At 39.8% G+C, this 26,616-nt stretch overlaps 1 protein-coding gene across 4 annotated transcripts in view; it reads left to right on the plus strand.

The window, feature by feature from the left end:
• SLC24A2 (solute carrier family 24 member 2) overlaps window positions 1-26,616 on the plus strand; it is a 269,093-nt gene that overhangs the window by 156,540 nt on the left and 85,937 nt on the right. For 2 of the 4 annotated variants that reach the window (XM_055136385.1, XM_055136394.1), the window contains exons 3-4: window positions 4,373-4,411; window positions 6,966-7,074. In XM_055136385.1, coding sequence (XP_054992360.1) covers window positions 4,373-4,411; window positions 6,966-7,074 — 148 coding nt within the window. The remainder of the gene's footprint in view (window positions 1-4,372; window positions 4,412-6,965; window positions 7,075-26,616) is intronic. The other 2 variants (XM_055136391.1, XM_055136399.1) reach the window with 1 other exon arrangement.

Consider the following 26,616-nt stretch of genomic DNA (forward strand, 5'->3'; position numbering starts at 1 on the left):
ACACTCACAATTATTCCCCAAAGTCATCACTATTATCATGCCCATTTTACATGTCAGGAAACTAAAGCGTAGAAGAAGAGAATAATGTATCCATAGTCACACAGTTCATAAACGACAAAAATCAAAGAATAAACCTAAACAGAAGGACCTGAATTTTACTTTCTTAATGACTGTGTGAGGCTACTTCTCAACAGCATTATTTCTCCTCAGATACAACTATTTAAAAGGCAAATTGTTCTTCCTAACCATACCTATGCAATTTCCTTTCTATCCCTCTATTTGGAAGGATATCCATTCTTCAGAAATTTCTTTCCACTATCCCAACTGTTTAATGGTCATGCATGCTTTGCATGCATCTGACCTGGGCTCAATTCCTAGTAGCACATATGGTCCCCTGAGCACTGCCCTGCATGATCCCTGAGCACAGAGCCAGGAGTAACCCCTGGATATTGGCAGGTTTAGTCAAAAAAATTTAAATGCTTTCTAAGTGGATCACGTTTTATTATTGTGGGCGAGAGAAGAGCTAGTGGAGAGTGCACAAAATAGGTAATGAAATTTCCATATAAAATTGAGATTTCCACCAGGGAGAATTAATGGCATCATTCCAGTTGCTCTTTTACTCACTTCTGTGAAGCAATTAGGGAGGTGACCTGTTTAAATTAAATAAAGGGCTGAGTTACAGATTACTTGTCTTTAAATTGAAGATGCATTGCTCACACTGAGCTCTGCTATCATAAATGAAGAGGTGGCCTGCACTAGCACATTAAAGCCCCGACCTGAGACCCTTTGGGATGCATACTATGGATTCTTTTAAATATTTCTTAAGAATTTCTGTGTGTACAATGAATTTGCTTAACAAACTTAGAGCTGACATGGCCTTCGAGTTCACCTCCATGCGCACCACCCCCATTCCCCAACCTCTCCCACCCCCACCCCCACCCCAGGAATTGAGCCTTTAAAGTAGTATAACACAAGAATATATTTATTGCATTTAAAATCAAATAAATAAAAAATTTCATAGGGTTTGGAGAGACAGCACAAGAGTTAAGATACAGACCTTGCATGCAGCCCACCCTGGCGCAATCCCCAGAACCATGTAGCATTGTCGGGCACATCCCTAAAGACCCTGGGGCAACACCAAAGTGACCCAGGTAATCCCCAGCACTACAAGGCCTGAGCAGTACTGCATCCTCAGTATTTTCATGGAACTGCTGCCCTAGCTGGTTTAGAATTGTCAGGAGGAGACCCTCAAGATCCCTATTTGGGAACCCCCCAAGAAGCACCCCTAAAAAGGCAAAGTCCATTATAAGAATGACAGTATTTACATTTAAAGTCACATTGGTCTTCTTTTGAAGAAATTTAAGTTGTCATCTATAGCATCAAACGGTTCATAATAAACTTGCCAGATGTTCAATGACCTAAAAATAAATTCACAACATCACAGTCAACCAAATCCAATTAGTTAGTTAAATAATTCAGTAGTTGGAAACACTGCAGGTCTATAAACATAGGGTATCAGGATCATTTCTTTGCCACCTTCACTAGTTATTCCAATATGATTAAAATTTCTTTAAAGTTGAATTTCAAAGATAATCAGTGTCACATTGCAGGCCTATGAGGCTGTTTCAAGATGCAATTAGAACGATGCTAAGTCAGGTGAGCCTCAAGAATGATCAGTAGATGTGGATAAGCTCCTGAAAATGAGCAATTGCCACCATAGATCACATTTCTCATCTTTTTTGCAACAGAACTGCATAAAATGAAAATGCAAGGGTATTTAAATGGCCTCAGCTGCATTTGTGTGTATACCTAAATTTACACATTATAACCTAATGTATATTCATATCTGCAAATTGCACTTGAAAGAAAACTAATGATGTCAACTTCTGCTGACATTAAACAGCAGGAAACTTGTAAAGGATTTCAAGCTGTCTTCTGCACTTGGTTTTTCTTTGTAGAATTCATGTACCAGTCAATTTTTTCCATTTACTGTATTTCAGATCCTCATCACTTGTGAGATAAAAAAGTAAATAGACTATGATACTTTTTTAAAAAATTAAATCATCTTGGGATAAAGTTACAAAGTTGCTCATTATTTGGTTATTTTCATGCAATGTTCCAACACCTGTCCCTTCACCAGTGTACATTTTCCACCATCAATCAATGTCCCCAGTTTCCCTCCTTCCACCCACCCCCAGTCTGCCTCTAAAACAGGCACTTTTCTTCTTTTCTTCTCTCTCTCTCTCTCTTTCTCTCTCTCCATTTGAGCATTATGGTTTGCAATACAGGTAACTGAACGGTTATCATGAATATATGTATATCCCTTTACCTATTCAGCACACAGTTCTTATCGAGAGTAATCAATTAGGATGGAGAAGGGACCGCTATGACAATGATAGTTGGAAATAATCACTCAGGCAATACTTCTTTTCCCATGCTTTCAGGCCAAAAGAAAGGTTTGGATATTTTATCCCCTCCTGCAATAATTTCCTTTAAGTGTAATTTTTTTAAATCCTGTGCTGGTGGTATTTTGTTTTTATAAAGACCACCCTTTTCTTCCCTCCATTTCATTCTGTTCCTTCATGTTCACTGGCATCTCTTGTGACAGCCATCCTAACTCCTAATTATCTGTCTCACATTTAGCCACAAGGTATAACTTTGCTAACTGAAAAGGCGTGCTCTGAGAGTTAATCTCGATGTATGTCTAAAGGCTGACTAGCTGCCCTGGATAATTTCCCTGGGGGATTGTTCTGTAGAATGTGAAGCCATTTGTTGAACCGTCTGATGTGGAAGAAGAGAAAATGAAAGGACTGCCCAAGAGAAACGGGATCATACAGTGCCTTTCAGAGAAAAAAGGGAAATGAAAGGACAATTTCAGGTCTACTCCAGTTCCCTAGTGTGCTCCTGGGAATTAATGAATGTTTTCTTATTCATGGCTTAAGACACATCACTAAGTGAGCACCCCAAACCAGGGGTGATGGCAAACTTAGTCATGTCCATGCATTGTGCATAAATTATCACCAACCCAGGACGCTTCTCTGTGTGCTTAAGACTTAACAAACTCTTCAAAAGTCGGAAAGATGTTTGAAACAACAACCGCCCTGCCAAAAAGTAATATATATATACATATATATATATGTTGATATTCACTCCAAAATCCAACGATACCTGTAAAAATAAATATTGTTACATTTAATTAAATGTATGCAGTATTTCCTGTCAAGTTCATTAAGTATTATATTTGAAATTTACATTACATGTTAAAGTAAATTATATGTAACAGTGGAGGAAAAAAGAAGGTGGGCGATCTGAATTCCATTCACAATGATCTTAGTCTTTTGTTTGGTGGATATAACTTCTTCCCTTTAGTTTATTCATAATATGTGGGATGTTTAATGTTTCTCCCCTTAAGAATACATAGAAAATGATACTTTATTATAATCCCATTCACTTATAATAACCACAAATAACTGAAATTCTTGAGAAAATTTTTTCCCAATCATATTTTACTTATGGCTTCTTTCTGACCTTGTTTCCTTCCTTTGAGCTCATCACCACTCCCATTCTACCAGTTAGGTCCCTAGTCTCATGTTGTGGGCCCCATTTACTGGCAAAAAATAATTTTTGCCAGTAGCCCTCTTGGAGGATTAGAACACTAGCACAATGGGTAGGGTGTTTGCCTTGCACACGGCGGCCGACCCAGGTTCAATTCCTCTGTCCCCCTCGGAAAGCCCAGCAAGCTACTGAGAGTATCCCTCCCACATGGCAAAGCCTGGCAAGCTCCCCATGGCATATTCGATATGCCAAAAACAGTAACAACAAGTCTCACAATGGAGACATTACTGGTGCCCGCTCGAGCAAATCAGTGAACAACAGGACGACAGTGTTACAGTGCTACAGCCCTCTTGGAATATCCTGGAGGCCCAAAGAGGGTTATAAGTCTCCTAGTTCAGAAACACTGTACTAAAGCATTATTAGTTTATTTTTTTTAAGTATGCTTACTTAAATAAAGTTTCCACTTTTTTAAATGATAATCCTTTGATATGTTTCCATGTCAATATTGTGTATTGATCTCATTTATTTTAATGGCCCATGGTATTCCATTTCATTGCTGGGTATAATGAATTTAATTCCTCTCTATTGCTAGACATTTTGGCTCACCACTTGACTTTGAGCTTTCTGCCTAAATAAGTCATTGTATATTGGCTAAAGTATACCCTCTTGGCTCTCTGTGTTGACTTGTTTCTTCCCATGAATAGAAAGAGCCAAATCTTTCCCTATACCGATTCTAGTTATTAAACATAAAACCTTTATGGAATTTGTCATTTATTTGTTTCTTTGTCTTTTGTTTTTGCCTTTTTCTCTTCTGCAGCCATCTACAGCCAGGGACAAGGATGAACAGGCTCTACCGGTAGGAAGGAGTGGCCCAATCTGTATCTGTTGATGTGTCTGTGGAGAATGTCGGGAGGGCTCTGCAGGGGTCGGAAGGATGAGGGTTACTTTTGCTCAACAAATCATCATCACCCTTGGAATACTTAAACAGTTTAATCTGCTGGCATGTGTGGGTGCTCTGTACTATAAATAGTGTCGACTGAATTTTTACATTCACCAACAAATTATTTCTGGGCTAGGTTTCAAATCTTTTGACTTCTCTCTTTCATTGTCATGAATTTTTACAGAAATTTAAAGAATGAGATATTTTCAAATTGCATTCCAAGGGATGTTAAGGTGATATTTGAGAACAGTGTCATAGATAATACTTGATATCTACAGTTTTTATATCTGCATGTGCCTGCTTTTTGGTTGGAAGTTTCTTTTGGATCATATCAAAAGAAATGTTGCATGATACCTATATATCCAATATGTATGGATATATAGATATATCACCCAAAAGAATACTGTAAATTTTTCCGCAGAAACAATAATTACTATTTGCTAATGATATCTTTAGCGGAGTTCTTTCAGTTTCCAGAATAAAAGAAGTTGTAGCCGTGGTCATTACAAATTATTAACAACAAACACATTTTTCCACTTCCTTTCCAATTAACACATCAGAATATTGTGCAGCATGGCCAGAAGAATTTCTGTGTTTAGCCATCAATGATTGCAGTGAACTCTACTCAGGTCTCTCAATCTTGCACTTAAAGTATTTTGGACCTTACCATCTGAATTAAATAACATAATGCCTTTAAAGTGTTACAAATTTGTAACCTTAAAGGGCTGGTATAATGACAATGCACAGTAACACATCCTTTCTTCTATAGTTCTTAGAACCCAAATTGCACTCATGAAGAATCCATAGGCCATGCCAGATCTGGCCCTAGGCTAGAGACACAGACCCAGACTCCCCCTTTGAGGACCACATGATCTCATTTTCCATTGAGATACCAGTAATCCCCTCAAAGCTTTTGTCCAAATCTTATAGGGATTTCTAATAAGATTTCCAATAGAATATCAGTAACAATAAAATAAGGCTAGGAAACTTTGATCCCTCCATGCATCTCATACTATTATTTCACCCCCACTTTGTTTCCTGCAGATTTTATAATCATATCTTAATGTATGGAATGTGATTGTTAATACATATTCTACAAAATAAGGCGCCTATCAGCAATAATATGAAAATAATGCTGAAGACCAGACTTCTTTATTATTAAACTTAGTGGTCTCATGCGTATCTTAAAACTTAAAATGTGTGCTGATCACGGGACATAGATTTTCCAAATGAACTTTATCATGGAACTTTTCTTAGGAAGTTTGTTTGTATGTCCAAAGTGTGATGGAACACTTAGAAATCCCTGAAATGAAAAAGATTGGAAGACTTTACCTGACAGAAAATATTTCATGTTGAGATTGTAGATCAAAAATTACACAGAAAATTCATTCCCATTATATTACCCTTATCCCATCCTTAAATTTGCTTCTCTATAGTTTTCCTACCTCTGGAATCTTTTCCCCAGGGTTGGTCCCCACAAAATCAACCAAAAAAAAGGATCTACTTCTTATTCAAGACTTAAAAGAAAAGAAAATATCCAGCAAACTTGGGGTTTCTTCTTTTTTCTAATTCTTTGCTTTTGAAGATAAAGGTTTGTTGGTAACTTCATCTTTCAAATTTCATTGCCTATCAGCTTCATTTATTTTGCCAAAGAATCACCACAGCAAGTTTATGTAAAAGGAACCTCTTTTGAAGTTGAGAAGAATCTCTGTGGATTTATATTAGGCAGTTCTCGTCCTCTTTAAAGCTCACTCAACACAGATCATAGGAGAATTTCATAGATTAAAGCTAGGGTTAACAGCTACAGATGAAGTACCCCAGGAGATGTATCTCGTGCTCCTTTAGGAAGAAAACATATCAGATCATCTGTCGTTTCTCTTTCAAAATTTGTACTTTTACAAAGTAGAATGTCTTATGTCTACATAAACTCATGTTATAGGATATGCGCATATTAATGTAGCTATAGATGTAGATTAGCTTTAGATACATACTCAAAATTTGTGCTTGATAGAGCATACAACCCCAACAATGTAGACCCCATGCATTGGTTTATATCAGTTTCTGAGAGAAGCAAACCTGAGGCCAATTCCTCTGTCCTTCATTGTTCATGAATGTGAATTGGGCATCCTTTTCTTGTAGAAGGCTAGGTCACCCCAACTTTCTAAATGAAGTCACATGATCAAGTTCATAGGGTCCATTTGGAAAATGGGGTAAACTATAGAAGGTGAAGCATACAGCACTGACTCAAATTTACTGAGTTCTAAACAAGAATATTAGAAATCTCTTTAGTTGGGAAGGATGTGAGGTAATCATTGGTGGGGGAAGGTTTGAAATGAATTATGAAAATCTCTGGTTCAATACTATGGTCATGAACTTAGAAATGGGGGCCACCACATTCGGTGGGGTTCACTCTTCGATTGTCTTTTATTTCTAAGAACTAACAGTCTCATTGTCTGGTCTCTCTGCTCAGGCTAAGCCACGTCTCCAGCGAGGTGGAAGTTCTGCCTCCCTTCATAACAGCCTCATGAGGAATAGCATCTTCCAGCTCATGATACACACCCTGGACCCACTTGCTGAAGGTAAACACAAGGGATTAGTTTGGGTGCTTGTTTGGTGAAGAAGAGGAAGTAGAAAGGCTATTTTCCCCCCAAAGACTTGTTTATACTTTTCTGTGGCACAAATCTTCCAATGACCTTAAGTTAAGCCTCTCCTGAGAAAGTGACACTTTGTTGTGATTTATTTTCAGTAGTCAATTCAGGATACATTTGTGAACGTGTTGAGGAGTTTAATATGTGTATACTGATTCTTCCTTTTGATGCCTACAGTTTTCTTGATGAAACACAGAGTACAAAAAAATATATTTTTCTGCCTTATAGCTAGAGTGACAGTTTTCTTCCATCATCCTTTATAAGTTTCAAGAAGAAATTGTATGTGAACGTTAATTGTGTATCTTGAGGGGGGGAAATGGAGGGAGGGATGGAATGCCATGTCTTAAGAGGGCCATGAGGAGTTTGCAGAATGATATTCATAACAGAGAATTAATAGTGTACTGATTCCTTGACATTGAATGGTGGGAGGTGGGTGTCTATTCATCCAAAGAGCTCTTTCTAAAATGAGAGCTTAGAGCAGTCCTCAAAGGTTCAAACAGCCTAGTTTACATCCTAGTGCAATCATAGGAAGTATCTCAAAGATTCTGTTTTCTTCCAGTTTTAGTTACCACAGAACCAGATATATTGCCTCTTAAATTGCATGAGTATAAAAAATGTTTAAGAACTTATATATCTAATATGTCAAATAAATATCAGAGTTAGATCACTAGGGATGATTTCAGTCGAATCCAATATATTCTCTCTTTATCTCTGAACCATACACCTGAGCTACACAGGGGCTATTAATGTGGGCTACAGGTGCTAGAACTAAACAACACAGAGAGGAAACTCTCAAACTCTGTCACATAAATCAGAGCACTTATCCAATTGGGGATTTTGCTAAGTTATTTTGAGAGTAAAGGCAACAAGGAGATTCAAGTGAAGTAGAAAAATCTGGGACCTTGATAGCAGTTCCCCAGGTCCTGTGTTGCCTCACTGAACACACGTACCTGTCGCCCGGAGCCAGAAAACATCTCTACATCTCCTCTCAGGGCAGAACATCTCACACACAGAGCATCTTTACTCCCCACAGAGAGATGTAGCTAGCATGCTGTCTCCAAAGAGCCTTGCTTCAAAGAGTTTGGGTTCCGATCACTAGTCATTCCTTCGTCAGGGACAGCCTTAATTCTGTCATCCTATATGCCTGGATATCCATTTAACAAGGTAATTAAACCTGGGCACTAAATTTTGTTTCATTCCCCTGAAGTACAACCCCAGGGAAAGACAGGTAGAGAGAATTAGACCAACTTCCTCCCAGCCATTCATCTGTTGTGTGACCTTGAGCAGTTAGTCTGTCTAGTTCATGGTTCCTTCTATGATAATCATATCTTTGTTTAGCAATTTACATTTGACAAAAACCCGTTCACACCTGTAAACTTAATGCCACATAGTTGCACTTCTTCTAAACTCAAAACAACTGTGCCACCAAAATAAATCTCAGAGTTATGTACTTCTGTCTATGTCAGATCTTTTCTCAAAGCCACCCTCCTAGCTTGCCTGGATTCCTGTAGCTGCTTCCACCCTGTTCTCCCACATTCTCTATTGCCTCCTCTTTGTCATATTTTCATACAGCAGTTCAAGTAATCTTCTTAACTAGTAAATCGAATCTGTCACTCCTACTTAGTACCTCCAATGAGTTTCCAAGGGCTCTTAGGAATTTTGTGGAATGTTTGTAATGGTCTGTATCAGTATTTCTCAACCTTTTTCTGACTGTGGTCACCTTCTGATCTCACTTCCTTCTTGTGCTCCACCCTAGCCCCTCGTCCTATGGATTTGGCCCCTAGTCTCATGCTGTGCCACCCCTACCCTCTATTTATATAATTTTCACCTGAGGCCTTCATGGAATATCCTGGAGCCATAAGGGGGCCATATGGAACCAGCTGAGAATCACTAGGCTACATGATCTCTTTCTCAAAACTCAGTTTGACTCATTTTGGTTTTTGTCCTCAAACAGGTAATATTTTTTCTTGTCTCCAGATCTTGGCAGAGACTATTCCTATTCCTGCCAACCAAAATGCATTTCTGGGGAGTGGGGAGAGGAGCATGGAGAGGGATTTGCGGAACACCTAGGAAGGTGCTTGGAGTTACTCCCAGCTCAGTGGTCAGAGGTCACTTCCCAGTGGTGCTCAAGGGATCATGCAGTGATGGAATCTGGATCTTCCATAAAAAAATCTGTATTCAGCCCATTGAGTGATCTCTCTGACCCCCAGAATACTTTTCTTTCCAACACTCTCTCCACTTTTCTTCCTTTAACCATGCTCATTCTTCTGTCGGAATTACATTTGCTGACCTTACCCAGAATAAAGCAGAGCGCCCCCCCCCCAAATCCTCATCACTCAGTGTAGCTTGTTAGTTTTCTTTAAGCTCACATTACAATTTGTGTGATTTTTTTTCCCTAGCTCTCTTTCTCCTGGGATGCAGTACATTTCTAGAGAGCAGAGGGTCTTTCTGTTGACTATTTGTGTCCAAGGCCATGCAGAGTACCAGGCACACAGTACTGCAAAAGCTCAAAAAGTGGAAGAAACTTGGCCAGAGTCTCATTTTGACCTGACATTCACTCAGTTTCAAAGCCTTCTAAAATCTCACCCGTTTAAGATTGGATCTTGGTTATTTTGAATCACCATCTCCTGTACCCCATGACCAAGGAGGACCATGTGAAGATAAAGAGTTTCCACTTTTTAACATCTGTTCCAACTGGGTCATAGGCAGGAAAATGAATTTATTTTTTGGCAAGGTAGTAATATATAGTCATTAAGATAACAGACTCCAGATCCACCTTTTCTGGTGCCAGATACCAGATCGGCCTTCATTACCATGTAAGCTTAGATAAGCTAGTTTTCCTTTCTGTACCTCAGTTTCCTCATCTGTAAAATTCGATAATATAAAATATAGTATAGACTCTATGTAATATATGTATGCATATTTGAAAAACAAAAACCATACAGTTGTTGTTGTTAGTATTAAAATAGTGGATATGTAAAAGAGTTTAAGGTACCATATAGCATATCATAAGTACCGTATGCAGGTTTGAAACTATTCTGTATCATTATTTTATTTTATTTTATTATTTTTTGTGAGCTGTCTTTGTTTTATTTATTTTTAAAATTTTTTATTAGTGAATCACTATGAGGTACAGTTACAGACTTAAAACTTTTTGTGCTTCTGTTTCAGTCATACAATGCTCGAGTACCCATCCCTCCACCAGTGCCCATTCTCCACCACCAGTGATCCCAGTATCCCTCCCACCCTCCCACCCCTACCCCACCTGACCTCTGTGGCAGGGCATTCACTTTTGTTCTCTCTCTCCTTTGGGGTGTTGTGGTTTGCAATGGAGGTATTAAGTGGCCATTGTGTTTGATCTATAGTCTACTTTCAGCACGCATCTCCCATCTCCAGCGGGTCCTCGAACCACACTTTACCTGGTATTCCCTTCTCTCTCTGAGATGCCTTTTTCTCCAGCATGTGAGGCCAGCTTTCAAACCATGGAGCCAACCTCCTGGTACTTTACTATTCTTGGGTGCTAGTCTCCCATTCTGTTACTTTATATTCCACAGATGAGTGCAATCTTTCTATGTCTGTCTCTCTCTTTTCGACTCATCTCACTTAGCATGATACTTTCCATGTTGATTCACTTATATGCAAAGGTCATGACTTAATCTTTTCTAACAGCTGCATAGTATTCCTTCTGTATCATTATTTTAAAAAATAATACAACTTGTGATTTTCTTAAATCCCAAAGATTATGGTTTTTAAAAATTAGTCTTTCCCTCCACCAACCTCCTAGTTTTCTCTAGTGACCCTATTCTCCCCAGCAGAAACCACAACGACACATTTGTTGGGGTTCCTTCCAGACAAGTTCTGTGCATGCATAACTGTGGGCATGTCTTTGTATATGCATATGTGCCCACAGATCTCAGCAGCCTTAATTTATTTCTCTTTGTTTGTGGTTGTTTTGTTTTGGGGGAGTTCGATTTCTATCAGAACTTGGTTTGTTTTTTTTTCTGTCTAGGGGAAGAGGTCAGACAAGAGAAAGTGAATCTGGGTTGTCTCAGAGCTGGGCCATCAGTGATTTTGCAAAACACTTGGCCCTTGTAGGGCTGTGCTACAATTAAAGTGATTGTTCCTGTTGGAGCACCATGCTCCTTTGAATACAGGTGCCTACTTTCAAGGTGAAACCTCTAAAAGATCTGGAGTGCTCTAGCATGTGAATCTGAGGGAATGAGAATGCCATCATCAGTTCTGGACTTGAGTGATTAGAAAATATGGAAAGTGCTTCAGTGCTTTGAAATTGCTCCATAGCATTGCAGCCAAGAAAACAGATTGCTCTGGTATTTTTCCCCCAAATTCACAATCATTTTCCATTCCAAGAACAGCCCCCAAAATTAACCTACAGCTCTCAGAAATAGTCATCACTCTTTTAGTTTGCATCTAATCACTTGAATTCACACATCCCCGTGCCAAACTGTCACCTTTTACCAATATGGAGCATGCTGATTACGTCACCACGTTGACGGCATAAACATAGCAGGAGCACCCCTATTGCTCTAAAGTGGTTTTCAACTGCTGGTCCAGGAACCAACCCGTCTGCAGGTTCAGGAGGTAGAAAACACTGCTGTAAAGGGCAGATTTGTTTCTGACCTGTAGCTAAGTAATGCATTGATACTGCATGGCAATAACCAGTGTTCGCAACAGGAAGTTTTCGGCTTCATTTGAAGACATCATCGATGACAGATGGCTATGTAAAGACATCTTCCTTTGTCTCATCTGTGCCATTCAGGTATTTTGTCTTCCAGACTCCAGTGATCAGAACCTTCACTAAAAACCTTAATTAGTAGTTGGTGTCAGCCTCTGAGCCTGAGTCACAAGATCTGGCAGTGTTTTCGTCTTTGTCATCTATTGATATGTGACAAGACATCCAAGACTTAGTGGCTTGAAACCAGCACCAACTATTATTGCTCATTATTTCACGAGTCAGAAAGTCGAACAGGAAATAGCGTGAGCATTTGTCTGTCCCAGGTGGTGTCAATGGAAATCTCTTGGTATTATTTCAATAATATAAGACCAGGATAGAAGAGCCAAAGAAGATGTTACTCGCTATTGGGTCCCTTTGGAGGCACAACTAAATGACTGGCCTTAGCTGGGGCCCTCTGAATTTCCATCTTATTGCAGTACCTTCTCACATGGTTGGACTCTGCATGGTGGTTTAGGGTTTCAAGTGCAAGACATCCAAAAGGCCTAGACAGAAGAATCATCAAGGTTTTACAGGACCTAGACCTGGAAGTCCCAGAACACCACTTTTAACTGCTTTTTATGAGGAAAGCAGTCGCAGACCAACCCAGACTTTAGGAAAGGAGAAAAGGAATCTACTGCTCCCTGGGAAGCCATCAGATAATTTCTGTCCTCCTTAATCTAAACCCATTTCAGAGACCTCTCAGTGGCTTGTCTGATGCTCATTAATTTGTGTGCTCTGTGAAAATCATGCCTGAAGAGATGAAGCTGTCACTGTTCTGCCTCTGGTTAAGATTTGGTTCAGATAAAGCTAACAAGTGCTTTTCCAGGATCACAAATTTTGCCTATTTCATCCTGCCCCATTCCTGCATGTCTGCCCCTGAACCCAGTGACCATTTCATTTTCTCCATAGTTTCAGCCTTAATTAATTTTTAAGGTTTTATTTATCTTATTTAAGAGAAAGTTCAGTAACATGCAGTTTAAGTCTAGCTCTACAGCTCCTCCTGCTAAGAGGAACCCAGTATCCTGTTTATTTCTTTAATTCAGAACATTCCTCTTATCCTTGTCTTTGTAGGATGACAACTACTCCTTCCCCAAATGCCATATCTTGCATATTCCTGGAGGAAGAAGAGGAAGGAGGAAGACAGTGCCACTGTCTTTCATGAGGGGAAAAACACCAGGGTTCCTAGATGCAGATTTCCACTTCACTGTCACTGTCACTGTCATCCCGTTGCTCATCTATTTGTTCAAGCAGGCACCAGTAACGTCTCTCATTGAGAGACTTATTGTTACTGGTTTTGGCATATCCAATATGCACGGGTAGCTTGCCAGGCTCTGCCTCTCGGGCTCGATACTCTCGGTAGCTTGCTGGGCTCTCTGAGAGGGGCGGAGGAATCGAACTCGGGTCGGCCACGTGAAAGGCGAACGCCCAACCGCTGTGCTATCGCTCCAGCCCACTTACCTCATGAAAATGTCAGAACAACTGTCTCTCTATTGACTTATGAGCTCAAGTTTTACATGGTGGCCTTCACTTTTATCCCAGAAAAAGATGTGCCCCAAGTATTGTTATCTTAAAAATCTATCTGGTTCCTCTAACTGATCCTTAAAGACCCCACATATGTTTAAAACCATCTCACCAATAGTAAAAGTAAAAACCTTAGTTCCAGCAATAGCCCTAATATCTTGTAAGACCAAACCTCTTTTACTTCCTTCCTTTCTGCCCTTCTGTCTTCTCCCCTTTTTCTTGTTTTTTCCCTCCCCTCTCAGTCCTTCTTCCCTTCCTTTCATGTCATTCATTCCCTCATTGTTGTTATGTTCCATATTTCTCCATAACATGAGCCTTCAGGACATGGAGCAGGTTCTATTCTATCTCCAGTGCCTGCTGCATATGGTCCAAGATATATTTAATTATGGGTTGAAAGAGGCCTTTTTAAAATTTTACCATTTTATTTTGGTTGGAAGAGGGGCTGGGCCCTACTTAGTGCTACTCGGGTTTTACTCCTGCTGTGATCAGGGGTGACTCTGAAAAGTGCTCAGGTAACCCTCTGTGGTACCAGAGATTGAACCGGGTCCAGCCAAGTGCAAGGCCAGTTCCTTAATCCCACTATTATCTACCTCTCTGGTCCCTGCTAGAGAATTCTATGTCTCCAGCCATGTAGATGGCCTTAATCCATGTTCTTTCAAAGGATTCTTTGGTTGTAACTAACAAAGCTCTGTTCTGTTGGTGGTGGTCTTTGCCATAGTGATAACAATCATGTCTGCTGTGACTTTCATTGAATTCACAGCTTTTAGCATTTTACAGACATGAAATAGAGGCTCAGCCAGTACCTGCTGGATGCTCTGATGCCCATTCCTGCAGTTCTGCTGTTACTCCTGCCATGGCAGCAAGTGTTTGCTTCCTGCCACTCAACTTCCGAATTCTCTTGCTAAATTCTTCCTCTTTCCTTTACAAAGTCTTTCTTCTTTCTCATTTCCTTTCTACTCATTCCCTCCAACATCCTTTCAGTCCTTTTATTCACTGTATTTCATGAATCCAGTTTTATATACTCATAGACTTGCCATTACCACAGTATTCCAGAAAGTTTATTGATTTAATCATATATTCATTTTACAAATTCAAACACCAATAAAATTACATCTACCATGTAATTTGTATTATGTGTTGAGAACATAATATGCAAAAGAAAATCTTTATTCCATTTCTGTGGATTCTTAGATTTATTTTTTTACAATTTTTTGGTTGTTTTTAAAATTTCTATGCATATTAATACCATTTTTATAATTGATAACAAAACAAATAAGAACACTCAGTATCTTATTTTTTTAGGTCACACCCAGTAGTTCTCAGGGGTTACTGGTGGCTCTGCACCCAGGAATTATTCCTGGTAGTACTCTAGGGACCACTTGGGATGCCGGGGATCGAACCCGGGTCAGCCGTGCACAAGGCAAATGCCCTACCCCTTGTACTATCTCTCTGTCCCAATACTCAGTATCTTAAGAAATGTAAAAGTAGGAATGATACTTGCCTAATGGGCCTATGATTGAACTGAAGGATTATTTAACTACATGATTCAAAACAATTTCGGTCCCTGTGGCTGATCTATAATTCCCTTGTGTCTGTATTTCATGACAAATTCTTCCAAATCCTATAATAAAATGTCTGAAAGTGACATTACGTTCACAATATGATACCTGCCCTCTTCACTGTTAGAGAGACAGGCAGTTTTCCCCCATGGTAAATTCTTTTCACGGTATTGGAGCCTATCTCCGCAGTTGTCACTTTCCGCCAACACATTTATGTTACATTTATTTTGCTGGGTTAGCAAAGTATCCTGGGAGATTTCTCCTGCTTTCTGAAGGACAGTTTTGCTCCCTCATTTCCCTCTCCAGGACATTTGTGCATCCTATAGTTATGGTACATCTCTCCCTCTGCTAATCAGACTGATTTAAGCCAGGGAAGGTGAGCTGTCGGCTTCAGCGCCCTGGAATCTAGGACATCTTGATTGACAGAACCTCACAAATGAACAAATATCTCTCTTTTTCACCATATTTCTTGTACATTAGACCATAGGTTTGCAAACTTATGGTTTTAACAGCAGGACCCTTTTTTTTCAAAAAGATTCCCGTGGGAAAGGATAATTTGTTCAAAATGAAGACCTATTGGAGACATAGCTCAACAAACTGGAGTGGGTGCTTTGCATGCAAGAGATCATGGTTCAAGATCCAGCACCGCATAAAGTGCTCAGGCACCCTCAGGAAGAACCCCCAACCACAGAGTCGAGAGTGACCCCTGAGCATCATCCTACGTGGATCTCAAACAAATAAAACCTCAGAAATATTACAAGTTCCCAATACTAGATCTTTTCTCGCTATCCCTGATCAATAGCCCTCATAGCCCTCCTCTAGACCAGCGTACTTCAAACACTTACCCTACAGACTGGCATTTGCCCTGTAGACCAGACCAGCACTTATAACAAAAGCGATCGACAAGTGGTTTTCAACCCTTCTACACTTGCAAACTGGCACCAGTTGAAGGCCACTACTGTAGATAAAAGAAGGAAGGGCCACACTCGCAAATATGAGGTGGGGAAAAATAATGTATCAAGGACTAACCCAAAGGAAGTGTTTGAAAACTTAATGGCCTCGAAAAAAATTATTTCTGAAGAACATAGAAGAGATCTAAATCAATGTCAATCTGTTACAAAGATGTCAGTTCTCCCCAAACTGCACTCAGAATGAAACTCAATTTTAATTGAAATCCTAAAAAAAAAGTTATTCAATAAAAGAGCATAACTTGATCTGTAAATTTTATAGGTTAGGCAAGAGCAAAGACACTTTTGACAAGAAAGAAAAAATTATGGCCATCAGAGATAAGATGTGTCATGAAGACATAGCTCTATGGATTAACATATTTGGATTAACGTATTAATGTATTAATGTGTTTAGAAGAGGCAAAGGTCACAAACAACCATTAGAAATCTGTGAGCAGCTTGGTGATGTGCCATGGAGATCAGAGAGGGGCTATTTGGAGCACTAGAATCACCAGCTTGAAGAAACAAGACCTTATTTCTGGAGTAGCAAAAGCATATTTATTTATGCAGCCCTGCATCATGGTGCATGCAGATCATTGACTATATTGGAAACGCCCTATGCGCCTTCAGACAGCACCCAGCATGGCTGCCAGCTGAGGAAGCATCTGTGGAGGGAACTCTGCTCGTCTCATCTTGTGGAAAGTTATCTCTAGTTACCTCCTGAGATCAGGCCATCTGAAAAGAGTTCCTAGAAAAAGTAAATGTCAAGCTCAGTTTTTGACAGAGGTACGGAGCAGGGGTAGGCAGAGAGAGAGAGGAGGAAGGTCTAGGAATTTAAACTGTTGAGACTGGTTGGCTTGGGAAGAACTAAAACCACGTGTCTTTGGCCCAAGCAAAATGGGGAAGATGAAGAACCATGTGGTTCATGTCCACTGAGCTAGCATTCTAGTAGTCCCCATCAAGGGGGACTTGTGTGTGTGTGTGTGTGTCTGTGTGTATGTCTGTGTGTCTGTATGTCTGTGTGTGTGCTGAGCCTTTACATTATCCAAATGAAGGAAGCTAAGGATCTGAGTGACAGTGAAGAGGAAAAATAGGCATAGAAGTTTTTTTTTTAATTTTATTGAATCACTGTGAGATAGTTATAAGCGTTCATGTTTGGGTTACAATCTCACAATGATCAAACACCCATCCCTCCACCAGTGCACTTTCCCCACCACCAATATCCCGGGTATACCCGCCCTTTCCCACCCTCCCCCTACCTCCATGGCAGACAATCTTCCCCATACTCTCTCTCTACTTTGGGGCATTATGTCAAACTAAGAAGCTTCTGCACTTCAAAAGGAACAGTGACCAAAATCAGATAGAGCCCACAGAATGGGAAAGAATATTTACCCATCTGATAAGGGATTAATATCCAGGATATACAAGACACTAGTAGAATTATATAAGAAAAAACCTCCAACCCCATCAAAAAATGGGGAGAAGAAACGAACAGAAGTTTCCTCAAAAAAGAAGTACAAATGGCCAAAAGGCACATAAAAAAATGCTCCACATCACTAGTCATCAGGGGATGCAAATCAAAACAACAATGAAATATCATCTCACACCACAGAGACTGGCACACATTCAAAAGAACAAAAGCAACCAGTGCTGACTCAGATGTGGGAAAAAAAAGGGACACTATTTCACTGTTGGTAGGAATGCCGACTGGTCCAGCCTTTCTGGAAGGCATAGGAGTTTTTAAGCACCTGCTCTGTGCCACACACAAAATAGTCACCTCATGTAATTCTCTCTTTGACAGAGATTATGGGAATTATGATGTGTCTGCCTCAGTGGAAAATGAGATAGATGACATTATTTGTTTACCCAGCCCCTAAGTTTACCTTCAGAGCCAACTCATTTTACACACAGGCTCTCATTCATAGCTACACACATCTGTCTTCTATTTTTGTATTCCATACATCTATTTTGTTAAATCACTCTGATTCTTCAACATATCTATTTAGTGTTGACTTAAAGCTGACACCAAGATTAAACTTTCATTTGCTGGGTTTTCTTTTTTTCATCAAATAGCAGCACTTGTTATTTCCCCAGTTTCTATTTTTAAAAGCATCTTCAGTATGAGCTTTCATGAATTGTCATTTGATCCCAGAAGAAAGTCATTTCCATGTCTCTTTCACTGCAAATGTAGAGAAGTTGTCCCCAAAAGGCAGGTATTGTAACCTTTTTTCTATCCCAAGTCATAAATCATCTTAAATTAACAAGGAAAATGTTTGCATCCATTGCATGCAGTCTTAGCTAGTGAGTGAATAGGCAGAAGGAGTGAACATTTTCACTGAGAGAGAATAAAATCCAATTTAGCAGCCATGTTTTTAGTAAGATAATAGTGGTTTAAGCACCTGAATAGAGGAAGGCTAACTATTAATTCATCTTACAGAACAAACACAGAGACTAGTTAAGTAGTTCCTCTCTTTGCAATTAGAAAGACAATACAAGAGGTAAGGCAGTTTGTTTTCAATGTAACCCAAGTTTGACACCCACCCACGCCACACTCCTAGCACAATATATGGCGCAATGTATGGTCTCTCAGGCACTACCTCAGGTCACTCCTCACCACAAAGCCAATTCTAACCCCTTTTTACCCAATCCCCTATTCAAAAAATCTCTTTCTTTTTTGGAGTAGTAAAGCAGTACAGTCATATATGAACATTAAAGATGGTTGAATCTTTGTTTAGTGTGCATTGTGAGTAATGCACATTTGGGCATGAATAGAATGCAGATGGCCTTCCTGAAATAAATGAATAAATGCTTTGAGTATGGAACCTCTCTCTCTTTCTCCATCTCTCTTTTTCTCTCATTTTCTTTGAATAAGAGCCATGAAAATATGTGGTCAATAAATTGATTTTATGGCATTTTAGCTTCAACAGCATATTGAAGGGAAAAGACAATGAAGCATACATATTATTACAGCTTCACCCTTCTCATGAACTCATGTTCAAAGGAAGAAGATAAAACACATTAGGAGAGGAGGATTTAGAGTTCTCAGATATAAAGAGTAATTTCACAGGCATGGGTCAGTCAAAGGATGGGAGCAATCACTGAAAGAAAAAAAAAACCAACACTTTTTACCAGGAAGTGTCTATTCAAATAAACTGTATGTTGACATATAATTATCATCTATGATATATTCAAAAGTGTTTTGAAACACTAAAACCACCTCAGTTTATGTAAGAGATAGCAGCACCTTGCTTAGTGAAGGGCGGATTGAATGGCTTCTAATCAGCTATAATAGTTCCTCCAATAGTAGTTTGGCTCTTACATCTAGAATTTGCTTTGTACTATGTATTGACCTCTGGATACTGGTTCTATTGTAAAAACACATGGCCAGGCTATTATTAAGATCTATTTCTCTCCTGCTCTCACTATGTCAGATTCACCAAACCTGACCTCTTGATCTTTAAAAATAGCTCCCTAACCCTCTTGAACCTGTCCTTTACAGATTGTCATGAGCTTCAAGTGACACTATGATACTATATGATGCAGACAGGTATATGCATATCCTCATACTCTTAATGAATTGAGCAGCATTGTAATTTATATAAAACCTATATAAACCATCAGATAGGTTTCTTGGTATTGTGTGTGAATTTATTGATTTGTTTATCCACTCACAAAATATTCCTTTTGGAGAGAGAGAAAGGTTAAGGCCACACCCAGTGGGACTCAGGGCTTACTCCTGGCTCTGTTCTTAGGGGTCATTCCCAGCAATGCTGTGGGGGGTGGGTAGGGGAGGGACCATTTGTGGTGTCAGAGATTGAATGGGGGTCAGCTGCATGCAAGGTAACCACCTTAACCCCTGCACTCTCTCTCTAGCCCTCTCAGAAACTTTCTTCTGTAATTCCTTTTGATGTGAAGGGAGACCTACTTTTGGCCTGTTTCCCCTTCACATATAGCCCCTTTAGGTAACTATCTGCAGAACATTAGATAATACTGGCCCCAGAAGAGTTTACTTCCTGAAAACTTTTCTCAATGCCATTGTTAGCTATTATTACACCTTAGCTTTAGAAATGCAGTGACCTGTGGGGCTACTTACATGGTGAAGATTTCTGTCACAGACTTCCTAGGATAGCACCACTAAATCTAAATAATCAATAGCAAAGGCAGCCTTATGTTAGCTCTAAAATTCTTAAGCCAGAAAGTCAATCATTGGCAGGAGTTACAAATCAAATCAGTCTAGGGACCGGAGAGATAGTAGAGCAGGTTAAGCACTTGCCTGGTATGGATCTGAACAGGGTTCAATCCCCAGTATCCCATATGGGCCCCCCCAAGCCCACCATCAGTAAGCCCTGAGCACCAATGGGTGTGTCCTTAAAAAATAAACAAGCAAATTTCACATCAGTATTATCTCAGAGAACTATCAATATGAAGATGCTCCTCTGTCATTTCTGGAGGGAAAAAAACAAATCTTTCTTTTCAAAGGACATACAGAAGGACTGTATCACTGGTACAGGGAGAGGTTTGGGCTCCTTGTGTTAGGGCTGGCATCCACTGAGTTGGACTCAAGGGGCAGAGTAACATGAGGACTACCAACCCAGGCAGATAGTGATTTGAATTCTGACTCTATCTTTACTTCCTGTGTCCCTAGGTGATACACAGCCTCTTTCTGGTTTAGCATTCTTCTGTGAATGATGAGAAGGGCTAATGTAAGACTTACATTGAAATGGCACCATGTTGCCATTTACAAAACCATTGGTCAGGTCAAGTTCCCTGTCTAGACAAAAAGACAAATTCTTTCCTGACCTCATGACTGAGCCCCCAACTTCCTCAGGCTAGTGAGATTTAGAATGTAAGTCGGTAATCTTTGGAGCTTTGCAATGGCATCATACACATACTCACTTAAATAAACTCTTTCCCTCTTGAAGGGGCAGCTCGCATAGAGAAGGGAACACCAGGTAAAGTGTGGTTGGAGGACCCGCACGGGATGGGAGATGCACTTTGAAAATAGAATATAGACCAAACACGATAGCCACGCAGTGCCTCTGTTGCAAACCACAACACCCAAAAGGAGAGAGAGAACAAAAGTGAATGCCCTGCCACAGAGGTGGGGTGGGGTGGGGGAGATGGCATGGGAGGGATACTGGGAACATTGGTGGAGGTGACTGGGCACTGGTGGAGGGACATAAACAAAATGCAAACATGAAAGTTCATAAGTTTGTAACTGTAACTCATGGTGATTCACTAATAAAAATATTAAATAAATAAATAAAATAAACTCTTTCCCTCTTGGGTGTGTTCATGGTGGCCTCTTCCCATCCCATTTGGGTAAAGGTGAACATTATGCCATTGTTAAGCAGACACTGTGGGATCAGCTGCCCTGGATCAAATCCCAACTTTACCATTCACTCACTGCCTATGTGGGCTTGGATAAGTTATTTGTCTTCTCTCTATCAGCTTCCTATATTCCAGAATAGGGAGATAATAGCATCTACCTCAAAGGACTGTTAAGTGTATTCATAGAGCAATGGAGTGCTATTCATAGAGCACATTAAACAGTGCCTGGCCAATCAATAGTTCTATATAAAGACTTGCCAGATAAATTGTATTCTGTTTCCTTTTTGTTTTTTCTTGCAAGCATTATGTTTTTTGTCAGTTTTTAATGGTTTGGTAGGTAAATCATGGAACTGTTTTCCCATATTTTTCCTTTAAAAAAATTGCCTGTCACCATGTGCCAGTTTTTTAGATCCTTCTATTTCCATTTTCAAGAGAAGATAGGAACCCATCCTTCTGCCAATCTGACTTTCATTTGAGCAAAAATGATTCTGAAGCTGAATAACTTATTTTCTGTCTTTTTAAAGTCTTCCCATACTTTAGACAACATGAAAAAATCTGTAAAATTGTGCTTAACTCATTGTACAACTTTATCTAGAGTCCATAGCTTTGAGATAATTGGCAGGCTAAAATCAAAATAATTCTTCTTTCCAACTTATTGATACAAATTTTGGAGGAAACAACTACTATGCTAATTTTTTAACCCAGCTAAAATATCCTTAAGCTACAATTTGTGTTCTTTTTTAAAATTTTTATTTTTATTGAATCACCATGAGATTGAGCATTACAAAGTTGATCATGGTTATGTTTCAGTCATAAAATGTTCCAATACCCATCCCTCCACCAGTGTCCCCAGTTTCTTCCCATCCCTTCAGGCCACCCACACCCCAACCTGCCTCTATGGCAGGCACCTCCCTTCTCTCTCTCTCTCTCTTTGTCTTTCTCTTTCTCATTTTTTGTGATTCAGATGTTGAAAGGTTATCATCTATATTCCTTTACCTGCTTTCAACACTCAGTCCTTGTCCAGAGTGATCATTGCCAACTAGTATTGTCATAACCATTTGTGTTCTTGAGGTATTGTCATGAACCTGCATCATTAGTTCTCTGGTTCACTGAAGGCATTTGCTATTGGATCTAAGGTGCAGAATGCACAGATTGTGCAAACTCTTAATCTTCTACCTTATCTTTGCACCATGCATTTAAATGCATATAGTTTATAAGTAATGGTATTTAAATAGTTGTAATGGTAAATGGATTTAGATTTGCTACAGGTGAAATTTAGGAGTGTATAAACATTCACTGTCAATGTTATCCCGTTGTTCATCCACCCATTCGAGCGGGCACCAGTAACGTCTCCACTACACCCAGCCCTGAGGTTTTAGCAGCCTCTCCCTACTCGTCTTTCCCAATGACTGGAGGCTCTCTCAGGGTCAGGGGAATGAGACCCATCGCTACTGTTCTTGGCATATTGAATATGCCACAGGTAGCTTGCCAGGCTCTACTGTGCAGATATAAACATTATTTATATTTTAAATTTGATCATAAATTCTCTATAATTTTGGTTGATTCTTGTAGTATAGTTTCAAGTGTCCAGTAAATCCTGTTCTCAAATTCTTTTGCATTCTCCAACTTCTCTCTGTCCCTTGTCTTTTTTAACCTCCATTCCTACCCTTGAATGGCTACTATGTTATTTTACTTGTTTTCTTTCTTTCTTTTCATTTCATTGCTGGGTTTTTTTTCCTCAATTATAACACACTTCTCTGGTACTTTTCTCATATTGTTCGATACTCAGTGCCTCAGAGAGTAGGAATTCAACTACCTGGTCCAACTGCTACAGATAACTTAGCACTAATTCTCTCTGTTTATCTTAAATCCCAAAATTTAGCCAGGACACAAGAGGGGGATCCAGGAGGACATCCATGTTGTTCTCTAGTCAACATGCTGCATCTGTTCTATGCACCAGTGTTGTTTTATCTCTATTTCCAAGATATCCCAAGATATTGCTGCTTTTTTGGCCTTTGGTATGCTGGGAACTCTCTTGCTGAAGGGTTTGGATCCTCTACCTCACAGGAGCAAGGAAAAAGATTTCAAGACTTAAAAGACACATACATTTTCCCCTCATGGACATCCTTCCCTCAGAAATACTGAAGACAAAAAGGTGGACAGTGCAGTTACATCACTAAAATAAAAAGAATTATATGTATTGGTGCCTAGAGGCAACTAGGCTGAGAAAGTTTAACAGAGTACTATTAAATAGAAATATAATTAAATCGGGCCGGAGCCATAGCACAGTGGGTAGGGCATTTGCCTTGCACGCAGCCGACCCGGGTTCGATTCCTCCGGCCCTTTCGGAGAGCCCGGCAAGGTGCCAAGAGTATCTCAACTGCACAGCAGAGCCTGGCAAGCTACCCGTGGCATATTAGATTTGCCAAAAACAGTAACAACAAGTCTCACATGGAAATGTTACTGGTGCCCGCTCAAGAAAATCGATGAGCAATGGGATGACAGTGACAGTGACAGTGACAGTGATAATTAAATCATCAGCATTTGAATACCTACAGATTACCAGTTAGGCCAGATGCTGAAATTAACAAAATGAGAACCATGATTCTTTGCCTTCAGGGTAGAAAGCAAGTAGATTAAGGAATATTTGGTGAGTGCACATTGAAAATACATAACTGGAGCAGAACCTGGAGGAAGTGACTTACATGAGGGCTTAGGGATATCAGGAATGCTACTTGCAGGAGGGAACCTCAAAGCTGGGTCTTGAAAGATTAAATGAATCAGGAAATTTAATAAAGAACCCACATCAAAAGATAATTTCTGCAGAATTTAGAGATGGTGCATTTTGTTTTGTTTTGTTTTGTTTTACATTTGGTTTTGGACTTACTCTTGGCTCTGTGCTTACTCCTGACAGAGTCCAGAGGACCATATGAGGTGTCAGGGGTTAAACCCAAATCAACTGCAAACAAGGCAAAGCACAGCCATTGTACTATCTCCCTAGCACCCAAGATGGCAATATGGTTCATTTTAGTGTTCTGAAAGGTTTACCTTGGTAACAATGTGAAAAATAGATGACAGTTACTCGATTTGACTAGATTAGGTAATAAGAAAGATCAGGAGGCGAGAGGCCAATGAAGTAAGACTTTCAGTTGCTTCATCAAGGCTTTATACTAAGTGGGAATGGAGGAAGAAAAACAGGAATGAAGATATTTAGGGGTGAAATAAATAAGCCTCTGTGACTGACTATATGTTCAGTATGACTCACAGGATATCAGTATTATCTGAGGCTCTGCTCATGGCTCTCAATAACATGGGCTGATCCCTGATACCACAGGGACCACAGAGCCCTGCATCCTGGGACCCTCACATTGCATCTCCAGTCTGGTTGGATAAGAATTTCCAAGCCCTTGAGTTTTGAGCACCCTTGGAACACCCACAGAAACAAAAACCCAAAACCAGAACTGAGGCAATACTTCAAAAGGCTGGAGCACATGCCTGACATACATGAAATCCAAGTTCAGTCCCTGCCTCCTACTCCAGCACCACTGGTGGGACTCAACATTTCTGGCACAAGCAGCACCATATCATAGGAGCTCAGCATTGAAGGTACCAGATCAGGTACCTTCAGGAGCCTACAAACCCCCTGAGCACTGCTCGGGAGAGAATGAAATGTTTCACCACTTTTAAACGAGTAAGAAATGCTTATATCTCCCACCCCAACTCTGAGAAGACTTCATTAGAAGGTACTTTTTCTTTGATTTTCTAAATATTATCTTAATTTACAGAGGTGCAAAAATGTACCCAAGATGTTAGAAGATGTCATTAGTAAAATGTAAGCTTCCAAAACAAACCCATACCCATATGCAGGAATGTAAGATCATGTTTTACAACCTGCTAATTTAAAGAGTTCAGGCAGAAATAAGAAATTCCAAAGGTCTCTCTGATGCCCTATGTAATTTAACATTTAAACTACATTTTTGCTTTATCTTTAACAATGTGGACTGGGGCGATAGCAGAGGGGGTAAGTCTTTTGCCTTGCATGCAGCCAACCTGGATTTGATTCGTCCATCCCTCTCAGAGAGCCCGGCAAGCTACCAAGAGTATCCCACCCGCATGGCAGAGCCTGTCAAGCTACCTGTGGTATATTCGATATGCCAAAAACAGTAACAAATCTCAAAACGGAGATGTTACTGGTGCCTGCTTGAGCAAGTCGATGAACAACAGGACATCAGTGCTACAGTGTTACATTTAACAATGTAATGTTCTCACATGAAACTCCAATTGGAATAAATAAATAAATAGTGACTAGGAAATAATCCAGAGATGTGCTTAAGCAACATGCCTGGCAGGCACCTGGCCTGGGTTCAATTCCCAGCACCATGTGGTCCCCTGAGTACTAGTGGATGTGGCTCTGGAGGCCCCCGGCAACACCAGGGGATCGGATCTTCCCCAACACTGCAGAGCCCAAGGAGTATCATATCTTTAGGCCTTTGCATTGAAACACCTGCCTGTTTGGCCAGGATTCATCTATGGCATCTTGGGTGCCCTGAGCACCACTTGGAAGTGCCCCTCCCCCCTAAAAAAATAAAATTGCAATAGAGAGACTAGGAAAAAATGAATATTCAGCCAAAACTCTGTATTACTACAGATGGACATGATAGACTTGCAATAATTACAGTAAGAAGCATTTATTACATATTAGTTACATAATGTGTATTAAAACACAGCATTTAAAATCTTATATAGATTAAGTTGTTTAAATTTTATGTCAGCCCTATGAAATAGTAACATCTTTTGCAGATAAGGACACTAAATGTTAGAGTGGTTAAATAATTAGTCCAAGAACGCACAACAGAAACAATTGGTAAAGTTGGATACAGATCCATATTTTTTAGACCACAAAGCTTACTCTGTTCACCACTGGATAATCTCACTTTCCCAGGCACCTGGACTCTGCTTTCCTTTTGACCAAAATAAAAACTCTTTCTGTTTGACCAAAAGAGAAAAAAAAACCCTAAAGCTTTCCTTTTAAAAAATGTCAAGATCTTTATATTGTCTCTTTCCCCAATTTTACATTCAATCATGTCAGTAGTCTTCTTGTGACTACTGCCTGAACTATGACATTATAGACTTCCTTTGGCACAATGTAATTTGTTATTTTTGACATTCTTGTCTTTTTACCTGCTTCTCTTCCAATATTAACTTGTTGAAAAAACTGTTAGTCTAAGATGGTGCTCCTGGGTGACCTCTTATGATAAACTAGATTCTCATCCCTCTCTGTCTTTAGCCATAGAATAAATAGTGAACACATCTAGTGCTCTAAGCATCACAAATGGACTCTCTAAACAAAGATCCTTTATAAAAAAAATTCTAAGGGAGTTGT

Source organism: Sorex araneus, chromosome 1 (assembly GCF_027595985.1).
Source record: "Sorex araneus isolate mSorAra2 chromosome 1, mSorAra2.pri, whole genome shotgun sequence".
NCBI classification, from domain to species: Eukaryota; Metazoa; Chordata; class Mammalia; order Eulipotyphla; family Soricidae; genus Sorex; species Sorex araneus.